Raw genomic sequence first — 24,184 nt, 5'->3', positions numbered from 1 at the left:
TTAATAGGTTTACTTTGGATATATAATTTTGTTTCAGCAAAAAAAGTCATATATTTTAGGCATTATTACTCCATGTGAGCTACTTTTCTTTCTTTCTTTCTTTCTTTCTTTCTTTCTTCAATGCCTGAATGAGAGCGATAGTAAATACATAGAAGGTTAATTTCTATCCAAAGAAAAAAAAAATATTAATATCTATGTATAAATAAATAAATAAATGAATGTTAATTAGTAATATTTTTTTGACAAAAAAAAAATGCATCTTATTTATGATCGGACAAATCATCTACTAAAATAGTTTAAAAAGTAATGGGGACAAACCTCCCACTATAGCCATGACCTAGGAAAGAACAAGCGAAAGTCACCAACCAATTAGCTGCCTTGTTGGCAAATTGGTTAATAAAAACACAAGAAACATTGTTAAGATCAAACATTAAAATACGACAATCAGAAATAACTAAACTAAAATGAGACAATAAAGGAGTTGAACTATACAGAGCACCAATGATGCTTTTACAATTTGACTTAACAACTTGATCTAGGCCCTGTTCTTTGATCCAACTCAAAGCTTTCTTCAACCCAATTGCCATTGCAGCGAATTTTTTACTTTGCCAAACAAGTCCATTTCTTACTTTCTAAAGAGACTAACAAATCATTGCAACATGAAAAATCAATGTCGTCAGAAATCCTATGACCAGTTGATAAAACTATCTTGAAAAATATGTGGCTGAAAGGTTGTAAATAGCCCCATCAACCAGTTATTAACAAGCTTTGGCTAAAGGCACTCAACTAAAATGTGGAGGATTGATTCATTCATACCTTGACATATCAGGCAAATGACGACCACATCAACATGTCGACCTTTTAATTGGGTCAGTATTGGTAAACACCCAGAAAATGCCCTCCTAAGTCTTTAACCTTAAGATATATATATATATATACAGTAGAACCTCTATCCAAGAATACACTTGGGACCAAGTAAATTATATTCTAATTGGGAGGTTATAACTAAATAGAGTTACACTAGAAAAAAAAAATTAAAAAACCAAAGAATATCAATGTAACAATAATAACAATAAATAATCATTAATACTATATCATAATAAAAATATTTTAGAATAAATATAATATTCATACATGTATTATAATTTAAAATAAAAATATTAATTTTACATAAATAAATTTACAAAATACATGTATATATTTTATTAAGATGTAATTATTCTTATATAGAGGTATATTTTCTTAATACGGGACTTAGAAAATGTATAACTAATTACAATTTAGAGGTTATTCTTATTTATAACTGGCCCAAATCGAGACTTGATTTTTGTATAACAAATTAGAGGTTATTCTTGAATAGAGTATTCTTAAATAGAGGTTCTACTGTATCTATTCTATATAAAGTGTGTCTATATAACTGAATTCTTGGTTTATGATAAATTTATGGGTGACATTTTATTTATATTTAATAAAATAATAAAATATTATTTATATATAATAAAATAATAAAATAAAAATAAAACAAATCTCATTAATATTTGAACTGATATTTGATGCTAATCATTTATCTGTTTTTATTTTTTAAAAAATACTCGAGCTTACGAAAATCTATAAGAGAAAATTTAATGAAGAAAATTTCAACAAAAAAAATGAACGAAGAAAAAAAGTATCATAAACATTATTGAATAATAGCAATTGCCAACACAAGAATTTCAGTACAAAAATTATACTTGACCCCTACACAAGATTATCATCTTTCAATCCTAATAATATAAATAATGAACAACACCTCATTATTAGTTATTCTAAGAGAATGATGCATGGTAATGTCAAAAAAAAATCATTAGATGATAATAATATTTCTCTAACAATGATACTCTAAGTAAGAACTAAGAAGTATTGTAGCGTTTTATTTTAAGAGCATGAATAATATTAAGACGATTGGATTCTACAATCAAGCTCTTATATTCTCCTATTAAAAAAAACACATTAATATACATGTAAATGATTCTTAATTTTACAATAATAAATTATTAATAAACTCACAATTTCATAAAATTATAAAGTAGTAATTTTAATTCATTTTTAAAAATAATTTATAATTTTTTCAAAGTATTGGTTATAATTATTATTTCCAATCTTATAGAAAATAAATATAGTTTTTTTTAAAAAAAAAATAATTATTAGAAACTTGCCATAAAAGGTTATTAAATTGTTACCTTATTAATTTTTTTTAGTGCCCATCAATAGATATTACCCATTTAGAAGTGTTTCATATATATATATATATGGAAGAGGTTTCAATGGTTACATTCTTATTGTAACCATCATGGTTACATTTTTTTAAGCCATTGGATTATTATTAAATGGTTGTGATTAATTTGGAAATTAAATAAAAATAAATAATAAATAACTTGTAACCTGAAAGTGACCTAATCATTTATTTCCTTATAAAACTTTAATTAAGATTAATTATATTTTAAAATTAAATTAATTATAATTATTAATTAATTTTTTGCAATTTATTACTATATAAGGATCTTTTAGCAATTTATATTTTTATACTTAAATTATTTAAAATTTTATAGCAAAATTTTTATAATTTAAAATTATACACATATAATTTCATAATTTAAATTTTATTATACTTGTAATCTTAATTTTAAAATTATTACACTTAATTATTTAATTTTTTTATTTAAATATTTAAAAAGTAAAAAATGAAATAAGTTGAAGGATTTTTTAGAAAAAAATGGCTGCACTTGTTATCGATTGATTAGCTTGAGGCCTCATACTTAATTCATATAATTGTAACAAAATAATTAAATATCATTTAAAAATAATTAATTATTTGAAAATTTATTATAAGAAAAGAATTTTCATTTGTGTCAAAAGAAGTTTAATTTTTGTAAAAAAAATAAATTTTATTATAAATATTATAATTAAATGACTTAATTATTAAAATAATTCAAGCAAGGATTTAAATATAAATATTAATTGCTAAAAGAGGTCTTGTTAAATATTTAATTAATTATTTTAAGAAAATAGTTAATTATAATTAAATAATTCTAAAAAAGGAATGTCTACTATTTAATTAATTATTTTAAGAAAATAGTTAATTATAATTAATTAAATCTAAAAAAGGAAAGTCTACCTATTAGTAACCTCGTTATTACGTTAAAAAAAATGTAACCATACTAAGGTTACAATAAAAATGTAACCATTGAATAGTCACCCATATATATATATATATATAAAGTATTTTAACTAAAACATTTCACATTATAATTTGTGAAAAAGCTAGAGATTTTTTATCTACAACTTTTAGATAGATGTTATCTTCAATTATCAATAATTTAGAGATTGATTTTCAATTTATTTTTTTTTATTTCACACACATTTAAGTTGTGTTTCCTTTAGTATTTGAACATGAATTTTTTGTTTATTTTTGGATTATCTTAAGAACATATTACACTTAAATTATCAAGTTTTTTTAAACACTATAATATATTACATCCAGTATTTACTTTTAATTGTCAAAATTATGAATTACATTATTTAGATATACATAATAATAATCTCATCTACTAAGTAATAATATTTTTTTCTTTAATTGTTAATTATATCTTTTAAATAAAGTAAAAAATACCTAACATAAAATTAGTGTACGTGCCTCGCACGTAACTTTTTACTAGTATATATATATATATAGGAAATTACACGGGATTTTAAAAGTTTTTATGATAAATATGACACATTTAAGTTTGACCAATTTATATGGTTTTTATTTTTTTATTTTTTTTATTTTTAGGTCTTTTTATGGTATTTGATATGCCATATATATGTAATTAGGTTTTCAAATCCCATATTTAATGTTTTTATTTGTTTAGGAAATTTTATTTGTCATTGATGCCGGAAAAGTCACTGGAGTTGCTGCTGGTGCCGGAAAAGTCACCGGAGTAGCGGTCGGTGCCGAAAAAGTCGTCGGAGTTGCTGCCGGCGTCGGAAAATTCGTCGGAATTGGCATTTTCGCCAGAAAAATCACTGAAAAAATCACCAACAGAAACCGGTTTCTAAGAAATTGGTTTCTTGGTGATTTTTCCGTTGACAATGCCAATTCTGACGACTATTCTTACACTAGCAGCTAATCCGGCGACTTTTCCGGCACCGACAACAAACTTCGGAAAAGTCATCAGAATTGGCATAATCGCCGGAAAAATTACCAAGAAACTGGTTTCTGGTTTCTTGATGAAGAAACCAGTTTTTTGGTGATTTTTCTGACGACAATGGCAATTCTGATGACTTTTCTGGCGTTGGTAGCAACTCTGATGACTAATACACCGGCAGCTACTCCAGTGACTTTTTCAATACCGACAGTAAACTCTTGGAAATTTGTTAGAATTGGTATTGTCGCCGGAAAAATCACCAAGAAACTGATTTTTTTTTCTTCATCAATAAACCAATTTCTTGATGAAGAAACCAGTTTCTTGGTAGTTTTTTTTGTATTTTTTTCTCTATTTGGTTGATTGATGAAACTGGTTTCAATTATTTTCAGTGTATATCATTTTTGTTTTGTTTTCACAATCTTTATTATTGTTCTGTAACAAAATTAGTTTCTTGATGAAGAAACCACTTTCTTGGTGAAGAAACTGGTTTCTTGATGAAAAAACTACTTTCTTGGTGATTTTGCTTGCGACAATGTCAATTCTGACGATTTTTTTTACTCCGGTAATTTTTCCGGCACCGACATCAAATTCTAGAATAGTCGTCGAACTTGGCATTGTCACCAGTAAAATTACCAGAAAAATCACCAAGAAACCGGTTTCTTGGTGACTTTTCCAGCGACAATGCTAATTCTGACGACTTTTTTCGCGCCGGCAACAACTCCGGCGACTTTTTCGGCACTGACGGCTACTCCGACGACTTTTCCGGTGCCGACATTAAACTCCGGTGACTTTTCCGACTCGAGTGACAACTTCGGCGATCACTATAGTTTTATTTATTTTATTTTTTTAAAAAATAAATATGAAGGGAATTTTAATATTTTTTATGGTAATTTAATTAAGTTTTTATTTTCTATGAATTTTAAATTCAAATTTCTTTTTAATGTTTTATATGGTTTTTTTTCTAAAAAAAATCATATTTTTAGTTTGATTGTTTAGATAATACCATATGTAGTGGCATTTACTTTTTATGCCATATTTATCGTAACCTTAATAATTTTTTTCATATTTCTGAAAATAGCCCATATATATATATGACATGAACTACTCACATCTCCTCTATTAATATAATATTAACATATATAAATTTACTCAAATTAATTGATACATGTAATTCTTTTCCACATCATATAATAGGTAAATAGGATCAAAACATGTTTCTTTGCTTTTTGAATCAAATTATATTTGTTACTTATTATAGGAATGTTTTGTCAAACATAAGAATATTAGTAGGGATGTTTATCAAACCGCTCAAACTGCTCGTACCGGATAAAAAATACGGTTTGAAATTTTTTGCGGAGCAGTCGCAGTTTAAATTTTTCCTAAACCGCGCGGTGCGGTGCGATTTGCGGTTTTGAATTATTAATATGCAGTTCAAATCGCACCGCATATTATAAAAATACTAATTTTTATATTTATTTAGGTCCAATATATGAATGTTCAATCCAAAGCCCACTAATTATTGTATTATTGAAACTTAATTTTTTTTCATATTTATTTTCAAGTCTTATGGTATTTTTGATAAGTGTTGCTCAAGTTTTGTTGTATTTGTGATAGTTTATTTATTGGTAATAGTCCTAACCGTAGAAACCGTAAAAACCGTACCGCACTGCATCATTTTTTGCGGTGCAATTTCTGCTGTTTTTTAGTTTTTGCGGTACGGGTGCAGTTTGGAAAATTGGAAAAATTGCATGTGCGGATTGGTTTAAAAAAATAGTCAAAAATCGCACCACCCACACCGCGAACACCCCTAAATATTAACATTAAAACAAATTGTATTTAAAGTTTTTGAACCGTTTTCCTTTTTCTTCTTTTGTTAAGATTTTGTATTTTTTTAAGACAAAAGCTAAAGCTATCTACTCTAGTATTTTTGTGAAATATAATATTATTATTAATGTAATTTAATATTAAGTTTTATTTATTTTATTTTAATAAATATTATAAAAAATTGTTAACCAATTATAAAACGATATTTTATGTTAGTACTAGACACTATAAGTACCTTAAAGTATATCATTATGAAGAATCTACACTAATTTTCTTTTTTTTTTTTGAAAAGGATTCTAGTATTCTACACTAATTTTATAGAGTAATTGCTCAAAATGAGTCGTTCTTCTGAAGATATAAAACACACCAAATTTACTGTTAGTACCAACCAGATTAAGTTAAAAATTAAAAAGGAGAGATATCACATAAGATATGTGATTTGGCAAATATTATTTGGATTTTGTGGTAATGACAAAAATATAACATTAAAGCCCGCCCAAAATACCAAATTCAAATACATTCAAAACACCCTTTCTTCACTCCCACACTCGTAAACTACAAGCCAATCAAGAATAATAAATATAAATAAAAAAAACATCCCATAAAACCAAAAGATTTAAACACTTACTATATCATACTTCTACCATGCAACCTGTCAAGAATTACAACTCAAAACTATCTCATATGAGTAAAGTAATTCATCATTCAATACTTTTATATTTAAAGTGTCTACTGATATGTTTTGATATTTAAGAAAAAAATTTGGTTTAATTTTTTTTATAATTATTTATATTGTAATTATTTAACGCATTTTATAAAATTTTAAAAAATTTTAAAAAAATTAATATGCCAAAAAAGAAAATTCAAACCATTTGTTCTAAATTTTTTTAAATTTAATTTCTTAAATATCTACATCGTAAATGATGATTAAAAAATTACAATAAAATATTTTACTAAAGAACTTTGCTATTAGGCACCAAAGGTGTCTAGCACTTTCTCGACATATCGCATTGCGATTGGCTAGCAATACTCTCTAAAAGCTATTATATTAAATTATATGAGAGCCGATACTTAGTTACTTAGTTGAACAATAGCGATATTGACTCATAAAAAAAGGGTAAATACCATTTTAGACCCTCTGTTTTACAAAAGTTACCAATTAGACCCTGTGTTTTGTTAAATGACAAAATGGACCCTGTATTTTCTAAAATAGTACAAATAGGACCCTGAATTGATTTTTTGTTAAAATAAAGTTTAATTATAATCCGATCTAAAAGTGCTATGACAAAACTGTTTACATTTTTTGAATCTGTTCGTATTAAGCATTGTCTTCAAGTTGGTTGTATTAAAAAAAAAGTTGTCAAAAATTAAGCTCAGGGTCCTATTTTTACTATTTTAGAAAATACAAGGTTCATTTTATCATTTAACAAAACATAGGGTCCAATCTGTAACTTTTGCAAAACACAAGGTCCAAAATGGTATTTACCCTAAAAAAAAATGCTAGACAGGACTGGTGCCCTTTAACATTTCTCTTTACTAAATGCTAAAACATTTTGCATTGGTGGGTCCATTGTAAATTTTTTTTTATTGAAAAGTGAGGTGAGAGAGGGGAGCATTCATTTTCTCTCCCAAACCCACTCTTTTAACAACTCTATATATGAACAAGTAACTACTCAAATTTTCAAAAACAAAAACAAGTAACCAGAAACTAACCGACTCTGTATTAATTAATTAATTAATTAATTAATTTAATTTTAAAAACGGCAAAATAGCTTTCCTATATCTTTTTCTGGTCTCTCTCATCATCATCATCACACTCACCTTCTTCATCTTCTTCCTCAACCTCGTTCCCACCGGAAAAAAACCCTCGCTCCTCTTCACTCGCCTGCCACGTGGCGGCATTGTGGAAACCGGAATGACTGCGACTATGGAAAGCTTGATTGAACTTGTTAATCGTATTCAGAAGGCTTGTACTATGCTCGGTGATCATGGCGGTGATTCTACTTTGCCTACTCTTTGGGAAGCTCTTCCTTCTGTTGCCGTCGTTGGCGGCCAGGTTTGAAGAAAACTTTTATTACTTTTTTTCTTTTTGGCTTTTTATTGAGTTTGAGGTTTTGAGTGTTTTTTTTTTTTTTTTTGCATGCGCAGAGTTCTGGAAAATCGTCCGTTTTGGAGAGTATTGTTGGCCGTGATTTTCTTCCCAGAGGATCAGGTTTCCTGTTTCTATCTATGTATTTAAATATTTTTAAATAAACGTTAATAGTTTATGTATATATATGTATTTATATTATACTAATCTATTTCGAGTTATCTGCAATTTATTTATTTGGTCGGAATTTCAATATTAAAGAATTGAAGTTTATAGTCAACTGTTTATCCTTGTCTGTCAATGTCATGTTTGGAGAAGAATTAAAAGGGAGGAGAGTCAGCAGGGTCAAACTACTTTTTTCAAATCTTATTGGGGCCGATTTATTTATTTTTTATTTATTTTTTTTAAAAAAGAAAAGCATGAACACTTCTTTTTGGGTGAGGGGTCCCAAATGCTATTTTATAATCATTTGGTTTAAGAAATAGATTCAAGAGAAAAGATGGGAAGAAATGATTATGCTTGGTTTCTGGGAAAATACAAGGGAAAGAGAAAAAGAGATGGGAAAAGCTTTAGAAGATTTTAGCTTGCACAATTGGGCTTGCATGAATTTTATATTAATAATTTACAATATCTTATTTTTCATGCAACTGTATAAGAGAAGTTTAATTTATTTATTTTTTTCTTTACATGAGTTCTTATAATAAAAAGGTTTTACAGGAATTGTCACTAGGAGACCGTTAGTTTTGCAGTTGCACAAAACAGAACAAGGTGTACAAGAGTATGCAGAGTTCCTTCATTTGCAAAATAAAAGATTCATTGATTTTGGTATGCTCTTTTATTTCTCTTGGCTGTGTTGTGGCATATGATTTGTAACTATGGTTAAATTATAATACTCACTTTGGAAATTCTCTCTAAAGTTTTAAAGGGATGTGAGAAATTTGTGTGGGTGGGGCAAAGAGTTGTTTCAATTGGGGTTGCTTTTAGGTGATTGGATTTTTATTTGAGATGATCTTGATTACTGTTGTGAGAGTTTTAGACTGTGTAGTGTATTTATAAAGACAGACGTTTTGGATGTGGGTGGCTCACCTTGAGTACTTTGAACAAATAAATCTTTTTTTCTTATTGTTCTTGCATTTTGTTGATTGGTTTGCAAAACTTTGAACAAATAAGCTGAGTTTGCAAAACTTTTAAATAATTTGTCTTGCATTTTTTTAATAAAATGCAATTTCGTTATTTTGCACTCTTGCACAGCCATGGTTCGGAAGGAAATTCAGGATGAAACTGACAAAATGACTGGGCGGTCAAAACAGATTTCTCCAGTCCCCATTCAACTCAGTATTTTCTCCCCAAATGGTAAGCAAACTGGATCTTGCTTCTGTACCAAGTATCTTATTTGTTATTGCATTTTATTTCTATGTGTTATATAAGAAAAGATAATCTTTGTTTGATTTTCCAGAAGTGTGTTTCTGGCATTTTTGTTTTGACTTTATAAACAAATACTATTATTTTATGATCCATTTTTGTTATACCTTTTTGCATTGGTTTTCCCATAGCATCAGGTTTTTTCCTTGCATTGTGCATTAAAGAGTTTTTCATTGCAGTCATGAGTTTATGTTCGATTTATGATGTCAAAAACTAGTAACATGGGTATTCAATGTGGTTATGATTCTAATGTTGCAAAATATATCTACACTTTTTCATTTTGCTTGACGTGTGAATTGGTCTTAATGTTTCTATCTATTATCTGACAGTCCATGTTTTATCTTTTGGCAGTTGTCAATTTGACTTTGATAGATTTGCCTGGTTTAACGAAGGTTGCTGTAGGTATATTGGCTTCACTGTTGCTTTTTTTGTTTTTGTTTTCACTGGTGTTAATTGGATGTACACTTTATGTTCATTTCCTTTGCAAAATACTAAGCAAGAAATGTTTGTTATTAACAGAAGGACAACCAGAGAGTATTGTTAAAGACATTGAAAACATGGTTAGATCCTATGTTGAGAAGGTATTTTTTTGAGAAAAGCTTTTACTCTTGTTGAGTTAAATTGGTGCTGCTAAGCTTTGGCAGAACTCATTAGATGGAGGGATCCATCCCCCTCTCACCCCCAAAATTTTCTTTAGGAAAAACATACATGTATCCTTTTATTCTTCAAAATTATTATTCGGCCCCTCCTTGATTTGGTTCAAGTTCCGCCATTGCTGCTAAGCATGTTGTTTTGCTGATCTTCTATCTTAGTGAGCTGGACTGAAATGTCTTGATCTTAAGTAAATTGTATTCTTAATATGCAAATATACTGAACTACTGAAGTAAAATCAAGTATATTCATTTAATCTAGTGAATTACTATTGTAAAATCAAGTGTATCTTCCCATTGCAATATGTATTTTTATGGAATGTCCATTATTTATGTTCACATATTTGCCTTGTGTTTTACGAATGATTTTTTTGGATCTTGATTGCAGCCAAATTGTATCATTCTGGCCATAACTCCAGCTAATCAGGATATAGCAACATCTGACGCTATCAAGCTTGCTAGAGAAGTTGACCCCACAGGTATCTTTCTGCAAATATTCCTAATTTCCTACTTTATGATTAAACTGTACCACCTTTATATGGAGGAAGACATGAACATAGTTTCCTGTTCTTCTTACTCTGGACTTATTTCTTATCAAGGTGACAGGACATTTGGTGTGTTGACAAAGCTTGACTTGATGGATAAAGGAACAAATGCCTTGGATGTAAGAAATTTTCTTTTGTTTTTCTTTTTCCTAGTACAATCTTTGGAAGTTCAAAATTTAGGATATAGACTGCTTACTTGCAATGGGGCCAATGTGTGATCCAAAACTTGGTATTTCATTTTGAAGCAAATATGCATTGAACAAGCAACGTAATTTCAACGCTTAAAGATAATAACTGGGCTTTTCATGTGTGCTATATATGGGAACACATTATTTACTATTAACTTTTTATTGTATTTGCTAGGTTCTCGAAGGAAAATCCTATCGTCTTCAACACCCTTGGGTTGGTATAGTGAACCGTTCACAATCCGATATAAACAAAAATGTGGATATGATTTCTGCTCGGATAAGGGAGCATGATTTTTTTGCCAGTAGTCGTGATTACGGGCACTTGGCAAACAAAATGGGATCTGTATATCTTGCAAAACTTCTCTCTAAGGTTCTACTTGTTTCATTTGTTATTCTTTTTACATTATTTAAAATCTAGCAGGGTCCCTAGTGTCATATATATAGTAGTCTTATTAATGTCATATGGTTTCAGCATTTAGAATCTGCAATTAAAGCTCGCCTCCCAGGAATTTTGTCTTTGATTAACAAAAGCATTGATGAAATTGAAAGAGAGATGGACTATCTTGGTCGGCCTGTTGCTGTAGATGCTGGGGTGAGGAACTCTCAGTTAGCTATTTGATTACTTCTTATAGGAATTCCAGTTTTAGATAATTATCTTAATTGTGTGAAATTGTATTGCTTATGTTGATTAGGCACAGTTATATACTATCCTAGAGCTATGTCGTGCATTTGATCGGGTATTTAAGGAGCATTTGGATGGAGGGTAATATTTTCTCACCTTTTGGTTTTTTGATCTGGAACTTCAAAATGTTATATATTTACCTAAATTTCACACACTAACTAGCAGCTTGTCCCATGACCTGCAGCTGTTAGTTCATACTATAACCTGTCTTATAATGTGATCATGATTTCATGCAGATCTTTGTTTAGTAGATTTTAGATTCTTATTCAATCTTGTTTCATTTGTATATGGCAGTATCTTATACATTCTCTTTTGTCTCAGACGACCTGGTGGGGATCGCATTTATGCTGTATTTGACCACCAGCTCCCTTCTGCTTTGAGGAAGCTCCCTTTCGAACGTCATCTTTCTTTTCAAAATGTAAGGAAAGTGGTTTCTGAGGCAGATGGCTACCAACCTCATCTAGTTGCACCCGAGCAAGGTTATAGGCGCCTTATTGATAGTGCACTTAATTATTTCCGAGACCCAGCCAAATGCTCTGTAGATGCTGTAAGTACTGCTCTTCTTTTTTCTGGGTGATTTCTGAGGGCTAGACTTGATTAATGATTATGATCAATGTCTATCAGTTTAACATACTCTGGCATTTTACATGTTTTTGCAGCTTTAAATTCTTATATTGTTAATCAGTATTTTGGCATTGCAGGTTCACTTTGTTTTAAAGGAACTTGTGAGGATGTCAATTGGAGAAACTAAGGTTCATAATTCAGTTACATTAAATTCATTTCATACTTCATAGCAGTTGTGATATAGACTGACCTTTCTGTTAATGGAGCAGGAACTGAAACGGTTTCCAACTCTTCAAACTGCATTATCAACAGCGGCAAATGAAGCACTGGAGAGGTTTCGTGAGGATAGCAAGAAGACAACTTTACGATTGGTGGACATGGAATCGTCATACCTAACTGTAGAATTCTTCCGTAGACTTCCTCAGGAACAGGAAGTAGGGAATGTGGGAAACCAAGTTGCTTCGTCTTCTTCTGGAGACCGATATTCAGAGGGGCACTTCCGCAGGATTGGATCCAATGTTTCCTCCTATATTGGAATGGTTTCAGAGACACTGAGGAATTCTATTCCAAAGGCTGTTGTTCACTGTCAAGTCAGAGAGGCTAAGCGGTCTCTACTTGATCACTTTTACGCCCAACTGGGCAGAAAAGAGGTATAAAATAGATGTTTATGGGGTAATACTGGTAGATTGTTTATTCTTCGGGTCTCATTTGGTTATTCTTGTGTACTTTTATAGGGTAACGAACTTGCTCGACTGTTGGATGAAGATTCAGAATTAATGGAAAGGAGGGTGCAATGCGCAAAGCGGCTTGAGTTGTACAAGTCGGCCAGGGATGAGATTAACCAAGTATCATGGTCCAGATAAGGTGCAATCTAAGTGTAGCCCTATAAAGAAACTTGTATATGTTAATAGCTAGCTGTAGGGTGTGGCTAACATTTGAAAAAATGGGGTTACTTTACTTTTGATTTAATTTGGCTTATAGCTCCAGTACACTTTTTTTCTTCTTCTTCATGTAAATGGTTTGAGATTTTACTTAGTATTGTTAGTTCATTAATTTTCTTCATTCAGTTTCTGGTAGCATTGCTGCTTAATCTACATATATTAATATTGTGAATTGCACTTCATTCATAGTTTTGGAACAGAATACGATTTGATCAAATGATGTAAATATTTTTTTTTCTTTTTTCATTAATATGATACATCTAATCATATTATGCACCTCTGCATTTATTTTTATATTCCTGAAATTCTTGTGATTAACTATCCAAAATAAATGCAGAAATTTAAAGTATTATCGATAGATCTTGTGAAGAATAACTTTAAAGTGGCCACTTTTGTTTTTGAATTCAAGGACAGAACACGAATTCCTTGCTATGAAATTGGCTTCATGCTAATAATGATACATTAAAAGGAATGTGTTTCTACAATTGAAGACAACAAGAAAAAAAAAAGGGGTTAGATAGAAATTACTCTTCCACAAATCATCAATCAAAAACATCTTTCTCAATGTAATAAATTAATATTCTAATATTTCTTCTGTCTAATATCTTCTCATACAACCCTTTTTTTCTTCTGAATTTCAAGCAAAAAAGTGAACAACCTTCGAACCTAATTTTGCAGCATTTGGCATATTGTAATTGGTTCATCTATGGCAGAAGCAAATTGTCTAATTCAGTCCTTTAAAATACTCATATTGGAAACAATATTGTGAAACAGGCCATTTTTAAATTAATGTGTTTTTATCGTAAGATACAAATATAAGTTATACATACATACAAACACACTTTAAAGATGCAATTAGAAGTAATGATCCTTAATAAAACAGATTTTACTCACTCAAAAAGCCAAAGTAGCTCTCAACCTCACTATCTCTCTCGTATTTCTCAATCCTATGTAGACAAAAGCTTATATTTTATTTCTCTAAACCTTTGTAGGAGAAGGTATCTATAGCTAGTTTTCTCCAAGTTGTATTTGTCTCTTCAAGAGTTAAGCCATACATCACCAGTTCACCACTACCACTATTTTCACATTCAAGTTTTAAGTGTGTGTTTCATGTCGGAGGAGTTTTCTCTCTGCTGAGAGTGTTGGTCTTCCAACTTGGGTGATTGATACCTACTGGTTTTCTAGTTAAAGAGAGTTATCATTGATTCATCTGCCACTGCCTTTTATTACTTATTGTCTTTTATTTTGGTTGGTGAAGTTTGGTGAGTCTTTTAGAACCTTAATGATGGAAGAAAGTTCGAATATTCCTGATGACACAGTAGTTGAAAACACACAAGACGTGGCAAACAATCCTAATGACAGCATTCAGGAGGTTGTTGTAGAACAAAATGCGAATGGTCCTACAAATGCGGAAACCGAAATTAATGATACTCAACAGGACAACGAAGTAAAAGATGGGGAGCTGGAGACCCTGCATCAAAACTTTTTGGATTCCATGACCATTGATCTGGAACCACACTTTGAAATCAGTGCGGAGATTACAAGAACAACAATTTTAGCGAGTTTTTTTTATGGTAAAGGGGTATCCTGAAATCGTCGCAAAGACATACTGGGGAAGATTTGGAAGCTGAGAGGAGGATGGCGTTTCAAGACTATGAGCCCTGGGCTTTGGGGCATTTTCTTTGATTTGGAAGAGGATTGTGTGGAGATCATCGACAACTGTCCTTGGATAATCAATGGCAAAATGCTTATCATTCATGAATGGCCTGAGGATGGGGCTTGGAACACAGTGAACATGAGAAAAGCGGTATTTTGGGTGCAGGCTACGGGCTTACCAACACCTTTTTTAAAGATAGTCAACACTCCCACGATTGCGGCTAAAGCAGGGGTCTACAAAAGTTTCGACATGGTTGATCAGAGAACCATCTCCAGACGAGGCTTCTTGAAGTTTCAGGTTGAGTTGGACACATACCATAAAATTCCTTCTGCTTTTTTTCTAAATATTACCAGGGATAAACGTGAATGGATACAATTCCGGTTCTATAAGTTACCCAAAATCTATTATAACTGTGGCTACCTTGGACACGGTTTCAAGGGGTGTATGAGGGCGATGGACCTGACTTACCCTCCAGAAGGTGCTCCAGTGAAAACTTACGGGCCATGGATAAAGGCGGAGACAACTTTTATTAGTTGTTTCAATCCCATAAATCAACTTCTGTGGTTTCGAAATTCGGAGGGAGTTGAAAACAAGTGACGTGATGGTTCCGCACCAATCAGAGGTCTGATGTCTCTAATGAATGGAAGGAGAACTCCGGTGTACAGAATTAAGAGTCCGGCCATTAAGAACAACGCCACAACTGATCAGTCTGCGGTTGCTCCAGGACAGCTGTTAAGGAAAGTGGTCAAGGTTCATGCCCCTACTAACGGTCAACAAAGACAGAAATTACTAAAAGTGGTAGAGAAGCCATTCCAAGGTCACTTGACAGGATGATGGAGAGATACAATTTAAAACAAGGTAAGGCACGCGACAATGGAAAGGGTAAACAGGTTTGCTCAATTCCTCCCTGTTCTATTCAGAATTCCATTTTGGTGAAGCCTCAATAGATATGTGAGGAGGATATTTTGAAAAAGCACTCCTCTAGACCTGTGCCTAATCCTAAAGATGCTAGGATTATAGCTTCAATTTTACCCCACATTGGGCCTACATACGAACAAACCATTGAAAGCCCACATTCAAATATTTGCAAGTCCAGAATACCTCATTCCCACCCTGAGCCCACTTATTTCCCATGGCCCAAAGATGCTAAGCAAATGGGATTGAATGAAGAATTAATGGGCCCTCCCCAAGTTGACACTTATGAACCGGGACTAGTTATTTTTCATGAACCTGAGGATGTATCCAATCTCATTCACAAATGTACTCAGCCCAAGAAAAGAAAGGTTGGTCTTACACTGGTGCCGATGGTTCAATATGAAAAGAATGTGGAAGTTAACTTTGAACAAACAGCTCCAAAATTTCCTGGATTCACCCCTGATTCTCTGGAAACACCTTTCAAACTGGGAAGTGGAGCCGCCTCGTACCAAATTTTCATGTGGGCGAGGAGGCGGCCCTTATCAAGCCCCCATCGTTACAATGAGAATCCTATCGTGGAATTGTCGTGGCCTGGAAACCCAAGCGCTTTTTGCTAGGGAGAGAAAATACAAACCAGAGTGTATTTTTCTCATGAAGATGAAGGTCAATAAGGAGAAGATGAGAGACATTGCGTGGAGAATTGGTTACTCAGAGTTTGCTTGTGTCCTGGCTGATGGTTTGGCGGGGGGGATATGTTTATTTTGGTACCCAGTTACTCGGTTTCATGTTCTGTTCATGAATGAAAGTATATTGGAAGTGATGGTATTCAATACTGAGAATTCATCTTATTGGCATCTTTTTGCAGTCTACGAAACCCCTTATGAAAGAGATAAAGTTGTGTTCTGGAATAGTTTGGAAAGGCGAGTTTTCCAATGCGATGTTTCGTAGCTGGTAATTGGTGATCTTAATGCCATTGCTGATCCTTTGGATAAATGTGGTAGTTCTCGTATTTCCTTACAAGATCTGTTTTGGCTTCCAAATTTTATGTTGAATACGGGAGCTGTGGATTTGGGCTTTCGTGGTGGTAAATATACTTGGCATAACAAGAGATTTCAGGGTGGTTTGGTTAGAGAAAGGCTGGATAGAGTCGTGGCTTCCTATGATTGGATTTGTGAGTATCCAAATGCTGGTGTCACCAATCTACCAATCTCTGTCTCTGATCATGGACCCATGATTCTGGATTTGGATATGGAAAAAATCTATGGCTACAAGACATTTCGGTTTATTGAAGCATGTTTGGAAATGAAGTCTTGCAAAGATACAATCTTGGAAAATTAGAAAAACGACACTCGAGATGCAACAAGAAACATAGTTCGTAACCTTGACAAGCTGTGACTAGTACTACAGAAGTGGAGAAAGGAAAACTTCGGTGACTGCGATAACTTGATAAAAGGTTTGGAAAATAGACTGAGGTGGATACAATCTCAAGATATTAATGATGCTTTAATTAGGGAAGAGGAGGAAATACATTTGAAGTTGAAAGATTTGTGGAAAAGAAAAGAAAGCATGTGGTGTCAAAAGTCAAGAGAGGTGTGGCTTAAATTGGGCGATAGAAACTCTGCGTTTTTCCATGCCTCTACAGTGATTTGAAGAAGGAGGAATAGAATATCAGCACTCTTACACAAGAACGGAAGGAATTGGGAGGATCATAAGCACTTAACAAGGATAGCTAATGAGTATTTTTCAGGAATTATTTCGTTCAGAGAACCCTATCATATCAGAAGATCTTGATAGTTTGTTCAAAAATAAAATAGATGCAAGCACAAATAGTCTTCTTGTGGCAATTCCGTCTTTGGATGAAATTAAAAGTGCTATTTTTAGTCTTCATCCACTTAAAGCTCCCGGACCTGATGGGTTCTCGGGTTGTTTCTTTCGAAGAAATTGGGAAATCATGGGGGATGGAGTTTGTTTGGCCATTGTGGAATTCTTTCAATCAGGTACTCTGAACCCCAAGATTAATTATAGCTTTATTTGCCTCATACCGAAAGTGGAGAATCCAAAAAGGATGGAACTTTTTCAGACCCATAAGCTTGTGCAATTTCATTTATAAGATCATTGCTAAGCTCTTATCAAATAGATTGCGTCCTTGTTTGGAGACCTTGATTAATCCTTTACAGTCGGCTTTTATTTCGGGAAGATGGATAGCGGAATCCTGAATTTTGACACAGGAGATTGTTCACAAGATTAAAAGGAAGAAGGGGAAGGGTGGCTTAATGGCGGTTAAACTAGATATGCATAAAGCTTACGACAGAATGGAATGGGAATTTCTTAGGCGATTCCTCGTGGCAAATGGATTTGACGAGAAGAGCTGTAATTTATTAATGTCCTGTGTCTGCAGTGTCTCCTACTCGGCTCTCCTTAATGGGAGTTCTCTAAAGAAGTTCGTGCCTCAAAGAGGGTTACGACAAGGTGATCCCTTGTCCCTGTTTCTCTTTTTACTTTGTCAAGAGGTTCTATCTAAACTCTTGTTACGAGCCGAGAGTAGGGGCTCTATCCATGGAATTAAAATCTCTTAGGATGCTTCGTCTATTGCTCACTTGATGTTTGCCGATGACACCATCCTTTTTATGAGAGCCAATGAGGTGGAAGCTAAGGAATTGTTGAATTGTCTCTCAATATACGAAAAATGGTCGGGACAAAGATGCAGTAAATCCAAAACAGTGTTCTTTTCTCCAATAACTTGAATGGTAATCGAAGACAATCAATTTTGAAAGAATTGAATGTTAAGGAAGCAAATGGTGAGGAAAAACACCTGGGGAACCCGTTTGTTTTCAAGAGGAGAAGAAGAGAAGAATATGAATCCTTGAAAGCCAAGATGTTGAGCCGTTTGGAGGGATGGAAAATGAAACTTTTATCCTATGCTGGGAGAACTGTATTAATAAAATCAGTCGCTTCTGCCTTGCCAATCTATGCGATGTCAACCAACAAAATCTCAGTTAGTACTTGTAGGAGCTTAGATGGTCTTATGAGAAAATTTTGGTGGCTGAGGAGCTTGGAAAAGGATAGATTTCTTACTGTGAAATCTTGGGACAGTCTTTGCCAACCGAAGAGCGTCAGAGGCTTAGGCTTTCGTAGATTCAAAGATTTTAATCGTGCTTTGCTTGCAAAATTGGCTTGGAGCTTGGCTTGTAAGGAGCCTAAACCGTGGGTTCAATGTTTACTTAAAAGGTACTGTAAAATAGAGAGCTTCTGGGAGGTTGATAAAAAACAAAGTGATTCGTTTCAATGGAGGAAATTCTTGAAGTTAGGAACATTATTAAATAAGGTGCCCACACGGTAGCTGCTAATGGGTCGACAATCGATCTTTGGACTCAACCTTGGATCCCCTGGCTTGATTATGGGGAGTTTCGAAGGCTTATAAATCAATTCAACCTAATCTATCCAGAGATTAAAATTGTAGCTGATCTCTCACAGGGCAACTCGTGGAATAGAGATAAAGTAATTGAGGTGTTTGGAGGGGAGTTGGGGAGCCGTATTCTCAACATACCTCGCCTACCTCAGTCTCAAGGAAATCGGTTGGTATGGAAATTCTCACAGAAGGGCCATTTTTCTGTGAAAAAAGCTTATGAGATGGATCAACAACATCGATTTGGAGAATACAATCTGATTTGGAAACTCATTTGGCACCCGAAGATTCATCCCCGAGTGTCGTTGTTCTTATGGCGATGCTGCAATGATGCACTTCCACTCAGAACAAAACTGTCTTTTGTCAAAGAGAAGGATTGTTTCTTCTGTCAAGCAGAAGTTGAAGATGGCCTCCATCTCTTTAGAGACTGTCCTTTTACGATGTGCCTGTGGTTTGCAGGTCTGTATAGCTGCAGAGTAAATTGTATTCCAGGTGAAAATCTAAAAGTATTTTTGTTGAACCTTTTACAGAGAAGCATGGGAGAGGATAGTCATAAGATGTTGTTGTATATTGGTTATCTAGTGGAGGAGGTTTGGTTCCAACGAAACCAGATGCGATTCATAGGAAAAACTGATTTGACTAAAGACTTGATCGCGCAAATTAATGTCAAGTTTTGTGAAATGGTAGAGGTTTCAGACGAAAGGGAGAGTTTCGAATTAAACCGTGTGGAGTTTTCAGGTAAGCCAAGGAAGGATTACGATTTCATATTCATGACAAATGAATCATGGAAGGATTGTTCTGCTGGGCTTGCTGTGGTTTTGATCCACAAAAGTTCAGGAATGTGGACTACGAATTATTGTTGTACCATAACTGTCTTTGCTCTTGATGCTGAAATTCAGGCTATGCTTTTGGTGCTGAATTGGGCAAAAGGTGAAAGTTGGGATAATATTGCTATTATCTCGGATGCTTCTTTTGCAGTTGTGGCATTTGAGGCAAGGGAGTGTCCCCCTGCCTGGAATTGTTGGCATACTTCTTCTCAGGTCTTAGAGTTATTAGCTTCTTTTGTTTGTTGTGATTTTTATCATTTGTCTAGAAAGTTTACAACCTTTGCTGATTTGCTGGCTAAGAGTGCTAGATGTTCTAGCCATAACGCTGGTGTTGTTTAAGGGGAAGGAATCCCCCCTGTGACTCCTAATTTCTTTTCCTAGTTTAATGAACTCAGCTGTTCCTTCAAAAAAAAAAACAGATTTTAATGAAGCAGATTATTGCCAAATCAATCAAGCTACTTGTAACTTTATCATTGATGAGAGAAAAAGAATAACAATATAATAACTCAAGAGAAACAGCTATAACATTACCTCCATTCCTTCCTATCAAGCTGTTAAAACACCTATACCAAATGTGCCAACTTATCAACCCATCTTATTGTTTATTTTCCATTAATTTGTCAATTTCTTAAAATCTACCTATACAAAATAGTTTATGTTAGGCCTTAAGATAAATAAAAAGGGTATAGGAGTCATTGCAATAAGGGTATGGAGATAGATAGTATATATAGGAAAGTCTTAGAAAGGGTTTGGAGGAGAGAATGAATTAGTTAATGAGTAGCTCTTGGGAGAGCACTAGGTCTTTCAAATACCCAGCAACATTGTACTCATTACATTCTATAATCAATATATCAACTTATTTTATCCTATAATTGCTATTATTATATTAAAATCCTATCAATATAACAAGATCAATTAATAAACTCATGTACAATTAATTGTCGTTAACTTTTGATTGGTTTAATTTCTTTCCCTAGCATGAGATAAAAATAGTGTGTGTCTTATAGGATTCCCTATGCAAATCTATATATATATATGTCTTTTGCTATCAATCAATTTAAATTAGTTTTAACTATTCTTAATTTACTCTTTCTCTATTCTATGCGTAGCTTGTCACTCAAGTTTCCCTAACTCAGCAGCAGAAACAACAATGGCAAATTTCCCTAACTTAGCATTGTCGGACCTCCCATGGGACACAATCGTCTACATCCTAAGCCATACCCGTTCAAGATTTTCTCCACTACAAGTGTGTTTCCAAGCAATGGTGCTCGATAATCAAAAGTCGTGATTTCATCAAAAACCACCTTAATCGCTCCATGGAAAGCAACTCCAACCTCTTCGTGATCATTGATTCTGAAGCTTCAATCCGAGTTATGAGACAGTTATTTGGAACCCATCCACCATAAAGTATAGAATGGTACTCATGTCTTAACTTAATAAGCTTCCTAGTAGTCTCTGTTGTCACTTTGGTCTCCAGGATTTTGGGTACGACCCTAAGAAGGATGACCATAAATTTGTAAAGATGATCATACATAACTATAAGGATTTATCATTGTGTGATGAGGTTTATGTGTATATAGCCTAAACACCAACATTCTCATGAGGGTTGATGATTTTTCTTACTTGGTTGGCCATTGTGGGAAAGACATTCTTGTAGGCAGTTCTATCCATTGGTTGGTAGAAACTGAACTTGACAGCACTGAATCTTCTATTATTGTCGCATTTGATCTAACCACTAAAACATTCAGCTAAATTCCACTTGCCAACATAAATGCTAAGGGCAATGTCCATCATTCAATAGCACAATTGGGTGGGTGTCTTTGTGATGTTGCAAAGTCTAGAAGATGTTATAGGTGGCTTGTTGAAGCAGAGTATGTTACGTTTTGGATTATGATGGAATACATCGTTAAAGAGTCGTTGACTAAGCTCTTTACCGTGGAACCATCAAATGTTACTAGATCTTTCAAATATTTAAAGCCTCTCAAGTATTTCAAGAGGGTCAATAAGTTCTTTTAGACCAGGACAATAAGAAGGTTATGCTCTATGATCACCCATGCAATCTCTTGAAATTTTTTAGTTAAATCCTCACACTCTTAGCCTCCTTCTTCTCTAGAGTATTAACTTTTTTATTGTCCTGGTCCAAAAGAACTTGATTGGCCCACTTGAAATACTTGAGAGATTTTAAATATTTGAAAGACCTAGTCACGTGTGATGGTTCCATCATAATCTGCAACTCAACATACTCTGCTTCAACAAGCCACTCATAATGTCTTTTGAATTTTGCAACATCACAAAGTCACCCACCCAATTCCACTATTGAGAGATGGACATTGTCCTTTGCATTTATGTTGGCAAGTAGAATTTGGCTGTATGTTTCAATGGTTATATCAAATGCAGCAATAATAGAAGATTACGTGTTGTCAAGTTCTGTTTACACCAACTAATGGATAAAACTTCCCACAAGAATATCTTCGCGACAATGGCCACCTAGTAAGGAAAATCAACAACCCTCTTCCAAATGTTGGTGTTTAGGCCATACACATAAATTTCATTAAGTAATGATAAATCCTCATAGTTATGTACGATCATCCTTACAAATTTATGTTCGCCCTTCACATGATCGTACCGAAAACCCTGGAGACCAATGTGACAACAAAGACTATAAGCAACCTTATTAAGTTCAGACATAGGTACCTTTTTATACTTTCTGGTGGATGGGTTCCAAATAACTGTCTCATAACTCGGAACTCATATTGAAGCTTCGAAATTAATGATCACGAAGATGTTAGAGTTGTTTTCCATGGAGCGATTGAGGTGGTTCTTGATGAATTCACGACTTTCGATTAGCGAGCACCATCGCTTGGACAGGCATTTGTAGCAGAGCAAATCTTGAACTGGTAGCAAACTTAGGATGTAGACGATTGTGTCCCATGGGAGGTCCGCCAATGCTGAGTTAGGAAAATTCACCGTTGTTGTTTCTACTGCTAAGTTAGGAAAACTCGAGTAACAACCTACATGTAGCACAGAATAGAGAAAGAACAAATTAAGAATAGTTGAAACTAATTTAAATTGATTGATAGCAAAAGCAAAACTAATCAAAGCAAAAGACGTGTATATATAATAAAAGAGTAAAGTGTTCAGTAGCTTTTGAGTTTTGAGTACATACATGATATCTGGATATAAAGAAATGCTATGGAGGATGGGGTTGTAACTTGTAATCTATATATCTATATAATTTTAAAATTAAGAGAGATGATGTGGCATTCTAAGATTTCATCTTTCTATATATATATTTTTTTTTTACTTTTGTATATTTTTTCAAATTTTAGGATGATACGCTCCATAGTATATATTAAAAAAAAAACTCTCACATTGATTAGTTAGTATGTTATATGTCATGTTGTACATTATAAATAACACATTCAATTATTCACTTTTACTTGTATTAAAATTATTATTACTTTTTTTCTCTTTTTATATAGGTGATTAATTAACTTAATATTACCCAATTATCTTAGTTTAAATTTTTTAATATATTTTATAAAATATCAATTATAGTAGTATTATATGATTATATTTTATATATTATTATAAAATATTTTATCACTTTTTAAAATTAAAGTTTCTTTTAATTAAAAATAGGTAAAATTTATATGTATGTAAAAATAATTTATAAGTGAAAAAAATATAAAAAAATTCTATAGTAAGGACTACTTTTTTCCTTATTGAGTTTGACATTTAAATAAATTATAATTTTATATCTAACTATAAATTTTAATTTGTACCATATATTCTTATATTATTATAAAACTTTAGGGCTTCGAAATTATTATAAAATATTTTACAATAATATAAAAAAAATAATTATATAATACTATAATATTATAAAATATTTTACTTGAATTTTACATTATATAAAATAACATATAATATTATAGTAAAAAAAAGTATATTATACATTATATTTACAAAACATGGAAATGATATCGTTGTGCTCTGTATTGTATGATCACTGAAACTACTTCGTACATCGAATTCTCTCTCGGTCGTTGTCGTCGGAGATTTTTAAAAAATAATCGAGTCACAACTAGTAATAATATACTCATTCTCTCCTTCCCTTTCTCCATCAACGCTGAGTTAAGAAAATTCACTATTGATGTTTTTGCATCTGAGTTAGGGAAACTCGAGTGACAATCTACACGTAGCACAGAATAGAAAAAGAGCGAATTAAGAATAGTTGAAACTAATTTGTAAGCATGATCATACATAACCATGAGGATTTATCATTGCGTTATGAGGTTTATGTGT

The 24,184-nt window shown here is 32.8% G+C and overlaps 2 protein-coding genes across 2 annotated transcripts; both read left to right on the top strand.

The window, feature by feature from the left end:
- The first annotated feature begins 7,501 nt into the window (after positions 1-7,501).
- On the top strand, positions 7,502-13,307 carry LOC115717412 (phragmoplastin DRP1E). Its single transcript, XM_030646378.2, has 15 exons — positions 7,502-8,046; positions 8,139-8,202; positions 8,797-8,904; positions 9,331-9,432; positions 9,853-9,903; positions 10,021-10,082; positions 10,540-10,630; positions 10,751-10,815; positions 11,060-11,254; positions 11,357-11,476; positions 11,577-11,647; positions 11,888-12,113; positions 12,268-12,318; positions 12,400-12,780; positions 12,865-13,307. The coding sequence occupies exons 1-15, from the start codon at positions 7,906-7,908 to the stop codon at positions 12,991-12,993; spliced, it is 1,857 nt and encodes a 618-aa protein (XP_030502238.2). The 5' UTR covers positions 7,502-7,905; the 3' UTR covers positions 12,994-13,307.
- A 4,246-nt stretch (positions 13,308-17,553) lies between these two features.
- Positions 17,554-20,215, top strand: LOC133038494 (uncharacterized). Its single transcript, XM_061116661.1, has 4 exons — positions 17,554-17,640; positions 17,872-18,112; positions 18,418-18,858; positions 18,969-20,215. Exons 1-4 carry the CDS (start codon positions 17,554-17,556, stop codon positions 20,213-20,215), a joined length of 2,016 nt encoding a protein of 671 aa, XP_060972644.1.
- The last annotated feature ends 3,969 nt before the right edge of the window (positions 20,216-24,184 follow it).

The sequence above is a fragment of the Cannabis sativa genome, chromosome 5 (genome assembly GCF_029168945.1).
Source record: "Cannabis sativa cultivar Pink pepper isolate KNU-18-1 chromosome 5, ASM2916894v1, whole genome shotgun sequence".
Lineage (NCBI taxonomy): Eukaryota > Viridiplantae > Streptophyta > Magnoliopsida > Rosales > Cannabaceae > Cannabis > Cannabis sativa.
This window is presented reverse-complemented; position numbering and strand designations above follow the sequence as displayed.